Source organism: Tinamus guttatus, unplaced genomic scaffold (genome assembly GCF_059628265.1).
Source record: "Tinamus guttatus ecotype Peru unplaced genomic scaffold, ASM5962826v1 Tinamus_guttatus_pri_ptg000314l, whole genome shotgun sequence".
In the NCBI taxonomy this organism is placed as follows: domain Eukaryota; kingdom Metazoa; phylum Chordata; class Aves; order Tinamiformes; family Tinamidae; genus Tinamus; species Tinamus guttatus.
The window spans coordinates 9032059-9038058 of record NW_028288848.1 but is presented as its reverse complement, the minus strand read 5'-3'; the positions used below and the strand labels follow the sequence as shown (position 1 = coordinate 9038058).

Genomic DNA, 6000 nt, shown 5'->3' with positions numbered 1-6000 from the left:
TAGTAGATTTTAATCCTAGTATGAATTAGAGAAAATATTTATAGTCCTCTAAGCAATACACAAGGTCTTATCGCTTCGTTTTTGCTGATATTTCTCTAAGTCTTTTACATTTTTATTTTTGCATTTGTATTTTAATCATTTCTTTACGAGAGACGTACTAAATACTTGTCTCTGCATTTAACATGGCTGTATTTGCTATTTAATACGTGGCTTCCTGGTCACGACTGAAGGGGGAGCACTTAAACTACTTCAGAGGTCGCAGGTATTTCGTGATTCAAGAGAGTCACAGAGGCAGACTAAAAACATTTACAGACAATCAAGTTTTAGAAATAGAGGTGAAAAAAGTATGAAATGTCATTAAGTCTAATACCTTGGTGTACTGACAGCCATCATGTGTCTTGACTGCTGGGGTTTTCCTTAATTCATACTGCTTATGTTTATACTTCTCTTGCTATGGATACTTACGAGAACAATATAATGCAGATTAAAAATAAAAAAGACCAAAAAAATCCTGCAGCCGTTTTTCGCTGTGCTATTTCTCTCACTGAATTTCTCTAGTAAGACCTACTTTTTTTTTACATAGCCTTCAACAGTTAATCCGTCATAGATCCACCCATAATCCTTCTTTACTCTAAACCAGCTATTCCCTGCCTCCTTCCTGCTAGTGTTTCAGTCCAGAAGTTAGAGCCTGAAACTTAAGACTTCTTTGAATTTCTTTGGTGACAACACAAGTTTAGTTGAGACTGGAAACAATGCTCCGGGTGATTGTGGAATGTGCCAACAATATCCCTAAAACCAAGTTTGGGAAACCAGATCCTATTGTTTCTGTTATTTTTAAAGGTAAGGAAAACCGTCATAAATTTACTTAGGAAGGAGGGTTTCTTTAGGTTAGTGATGTATGTAAGTACTTGAAAATTTGTAATAAGCTGTTTATAAAGTTACATCTGGTATAATATTAGGAGAGACTTTTGTAAGAAAGCTGGAGTTACTTGAATGACGTTTGAACTGTATGGAGAGTGTTGATGGGGAAAACTTTATTTTCAGGACAGCAGTGTTTCTGTTACAAGAACCACACTTTATAAGCTTCTGCAAACGATTAGCTGTTCGCTTTAAAGTCCAAACCAAATTGCATAGTTAGATCCATTTTGATTTAGCTATTAAAGATTATAAAGATTATATATATGTATTTTTTTTCTGTTGTGCATTCTTTACCTGATTTCTGTTGTCAATATTTTCTTTTTTGGCTGCACTAAAGGGACTTGATTTCACATATTGGTGTGTTTTTGAGGTGCAGAAACTTCCAGGAAATTTGGATTTTGTAATTCATTGAACTGAACTGTGACAATTAGTTATGTTAATTCCTGGGGATATAATTTCCAAAAGTATATGCTGAAATGGAAGTGGTATTTCCAAAATAAGAAAAATCATTGCAAAGGTTTGTCACCTCCAGAAATCAAATCTGAAATGATGACATTTTGTTGAGGGCTGGAGTTGGTTTATAACTTCTCTTCTGTTGAGTCTTCAGTGATTCAATAAAGTGCCTTTTGTTCTTAACTTTTTTCTACTGCATTTCAGGGTTAATAAAATTCTTCCCTGTCATCTTTTGCTCATATTATTTGTTATTTCAGCTCAGTTACCTAAAGAATCTGTAGGTTTTTTTTTTTTCTTTTACATAGCTGGGTTTGTTTCTAAGATTTGTTTTCATGCTTTTACATAGCAGGATTTGTTTTCTTATCATAGGAATCATGCATCAGACTTTAAAGGAGTGAAATCATATTTATCTGTTATGCATCATAATGAAGATTGTTCTTGTTCATAAATGTGCTTAACCATTCTTTTTAATACAACTTGGATTCTAACAGTTTTCTAGTAGAATGTTTAATATCTCATTATACGTGCTGCTTCTTTTTTATGTGGTTATACTGCATACAGTAGCTTAGCTTTTTTTGGTTTTCTGGCCAGAGTGGTTCAAGGGGTCCAGAAAATGTCAGGTTCTTGCCAACCTTTGAAGAGCTTTGATTTAATTTGTAGTTGGATTATCTGGCTGCAAGTGCAAGGAAGTGGAGATCATATCTGGCATGTATTCATATTCTAAATTTTTTACTGTTTGGGTTTGTTTCATATTTAGTCTGTTGTCCCTAACCCCCTCAACTTTTGAAGCTGGGATTTTTTTTTTTTTTCCCAGATGTATGCTAACCAGCAGTAGTTGGTACTAATTGTAGTCCATGCTCACTGGATGTACATCAGTAGGACATAAAAAAACAAAATTGGGAGTACATTTCACAGGCTGGGAAAGACTCAGAATAATCAGGCATTTATGGGACTTTGGCCCTTACCTCTGCAATGTGTATTTATATTCTCGCATTCCTGAGTATTCTTGGTGAAGTCTTTAAGTACAAGACTTGACTTACTTGACAGAAAACTGTTATGGAAGCTGTGTTTCATTGAAAAACATTTTCTTCATTAGTATTTTCAAACTTTTAACTTATGTAGTTCTTGCCATTTTTTAACTTCAATTAAAATGCACAGTATCTCTCAGGATTAGTCTTTACAACTATACTGTGAAGGCGAAAAGATCATGATCCTACAAATATTAGTCTATAAATGACCCAGAAAACATTTTATCTGTTAATATGCATGTATTAGTACCATTCTATGTGTATATAGAAGAGAGTTCACTGATATCACTATAGCTTGGAGACTAACTACTGCTAGTGCAATCAGTATAGTAATGTATGGTAGTACATGTTATTAGGAAATGTACAATAGTTTCCATTGTGACTTTTCTTTTACAATAGAGTGATTTTTTTGTTGAAAATGTTGTTTTTTATGCTTTTATTATCAGTCCAATGGGTTGGAACTTTACTTTAAGAGCATTTTATTATTCAAACAGAACTACACCCCCAGAGTAAACTAGTTTTGCTGTCTTGGAGCTAGGTGCTATTACAGCAGATTGGTAAGAAAAAGTGTGACCCGTCACTGAAAAGGCACTAAGTGGTAATGACTAAGTCAGTAAAATTCTTTTGGCATGTCAGATTCACTGAAATGGAGAAAAATAAGTAAGTTTATTGCCTTTGGATGTAAAAGTTAGCAGGGCTGGTATGTGCTGCCAGTGCTAAGTCAGTTGGTGGTTTAGTCATTCCCTTTGACTGTGTCATATGGCTTTATGCACTAAAAATGAAATGAAATGATGTTTGGTTTGTTTGCTTGTTTTCCTACACTTACACTTAATGTAATGATTTTACAGCATGCTTATGGCAGTGCATAACTGTATTAGCTTATCTTTCTGTGAATAAAAAATGGAGTGTACTTATTCATTACATTCTTAGTTTATTTTTTTCAGAGGTTTAAATTATTGTAACTTTCATTTCCTGATTTTCAGAGGTCTGTTTGCTCCATCCTGCATCTGTCACCACTGTGTGATCTTAGTTCTTTACTAAAGGACGTTCTGTGGGCGCTTAGTCAACTGGAATGTGATGTCCCTTTATATTTCTGAATTAGGCGCCTTCAAGCAGCTAATGCTTGCTTTCTAGTTTCTGATTCAACTTTCACAGAAATGCATATCACAGAATGTTTTTCTTAACTATAATCTAGAATATGCCTATCATAATGGAATCATAAATCTTATCCTTGTTTTTAGGAAAACAGAGGGGAAAATCTTACTCCTTGTCAAGAATTGTCTTGGCCCCTTTTTAATCAATCTCTTTCCTCTGTTACAGAGCTACAATTGAGCTTAGACACGAGTCATAGAACTTTTATCCATTATTTCTCTCAGGTTCCTATCTGTGACTCACTATGACCTTTAAACTAACAGCTGCAACTGTTCCTACTTTCTTTCCACCAGCACTGGAAAGGTCTGCTCTGTGATTCCTGTCTCCTATTTGTAGGAGGATGCGGAGTAACAATGTCAAACCACAGATTTTGAGGGAAATTCATATTCAGAAATGCTTTGTCTCTTATTATACTGCATGAAGTTTGAATTTATTTTGCTAGCATAGTGATTAGTTCTTTGTTCTGCAAATTGTGAGTCTGCAGCCTGGTTATGAATGTTCTTTCCTTTGTGGTATGCTGTGAGTCAATATCCTGTATAAATTGTAGACAATTCCTGTTACACAAATGTGACTCAGTTCTTGCAATCTGCAGTATGGGTTTGTTTTTTTTTTTCCTTCGTTTCCCCGCCAGCTATTCATCCCAAGAAAGAGTCACTACAGTCTACTACTTAAACTGTATGTGTACAGACTTGCCCAGGATATCTTTACTGTTGCTTCTTGGACCTCTACAAAGCTTTTCTGGCAAAGTATAGTCATAACTGGGAAATAATAAAAATGCTCTTACCTTATTGTGTTTCTTAAATGGGAGGAATGTGTCTGAGCTCCAGCCTTCTGATACTGACAGTGTATTTGATATACATCAGCAGTTAGTTTATTGGCATTACTTAGATATACTCATTTGTTGTCACTGATATATGATCTTTGTTCAGAGATCTGCTTGTTTGCCATTGTTTTTTTGTGTCAAGACATATTTTCTGTTGAAGCTGCATATAGTTTAACTAAACATTGAAAATGCTTATCAGCTATTATTTGCTTCAAACCTGTTGCAATTCTGTTTCTCTTTGAGGGAAGAGTGTAGGTAACGGGAGTCTGTCGGGGACTTTTGCAACACCTGAAGTTGTTATTCCCTTAAGGAGAAGGAACTTGTATTGAAATGCCACAAGACATATAATTTACTCTGTCCCATGATTTGTTGCTTGACCAAATGCAGATTTTACCTTGAATGGTGAAAGATCTGTAATTCATAGGCTATAGTACAGGCAGTGAAGTGATGCATCTTCACATATCGTCTCTGGAAAACTGTTTTTTGAGGAGGACTACATTTCCTTGTGTGTCGCTGTGTGTGTGCATATGTATCTTTTGCTAATGCTTGCTCATTTAAAGCAGAAGATACTCATGTTTAAGCATTAATTCTTTTTTTTTTTTTTTCAAGTGATGTTATTTGGAGTTTAAAAAGTTAAAAATATTTAGTAACCCAGGTAGGCTAAGTTTATAATGCATTGTCTTTACTGCTAAAGTTCATCATTTTGAGATTATTGTTGGGTTTGATGTCTCTGGGCTTTCTCTTTCTTTTTTACCAGTACTGAAAAGGTCAAGGTTTGAGGTAACTAGAAGTTAATTCATAAACTGAACAGAATAGAAAGCCTTAACAATTACTAAAATTGGCCAAAGGAAAGGATTTTTTCCTGTAAAATCTGTAACTACTGGAAGAGACCAAAAAAAAAAAAAAAAGGAATGTTTGATTTAAAATTCATTGAAGAATTCTGATATTTTGTGTTATTCTTTACTAATACTAAAGTCAATCATTATACTTTATTTGTCTTTGTAGATGAAAAAAAGAAAACAAAGAAAATTGACAGTGAACTCAATCCTGTTTGGAATGAGGTAATTTTTTTTTCCCAAACTTTTGGTCTTTTATAATACAAAATACTTATAAAGTTGGTAAATCAGTTGCCGCAGTTGTGACTTTTGGAAGCAGAAGTTGGTGATAGTGAAGGTGTTTGTAATGCATGAACAAACACTGAGTGGATTCATCTTGTGCCATGTATAATTGATACATTAAGTAACATTTCAAGTAAAAGTAGGCAATATGATTTTTTTTTTTTTTTCTTTTGTGGCCTGTGGCTTTTTTTTCTGCACTCATTCTGGACTGGGTGATATTCAGATATTGTATACCAATGTCTATTGATATATATTTGGACCTCTTATTATATACTAAAAATAAAAAAAGAATCATGTCAGGAGGAGTACTCTGTTGAAGTTCCTCATGAGTCTGGTGCGTCGCAGAATCACAGAATGGTTGAGGTTGGAAGGGACCTCTAGAGATCATCTAGTCCAACCTCCCTGCTCAAGCATCTGGTCGTGTTTTGCGTCTTTCATAATATTTTTCTAGGATAAAAATTTTAGTACTGCTCTTCCCCACCAGAAATGAAAGTCAAAGATTGTTACA

General features: G+C 34.5%; 1 protein-coding gene across 1 annotated transcript in view; it reads left to right on the top strand.

The window, feature by feature from the left end:
* Positions 1 to 574: 574 nt before the first annotated feature.
* MYOF (myoferlin) overlaps positions 575 to 6000 on the top strand; it is a 65454-nt gene continuing 60028 nt past the window's right edge. The window contains exons 1-2 of the mRNA XM_088528796.1: positions 575 to 840; positions 5380 to 5435. Coding sequence (XP_088384922.1) covers positions 753 to 840; positions 5380 to 5435 — 144 coding nt within the window. The 5' untranslated portion in view covers positions 575 to 752. The remainder of the gene's footprint in view (positions 841 to 5379; positions 5436 to 6000) is intronic.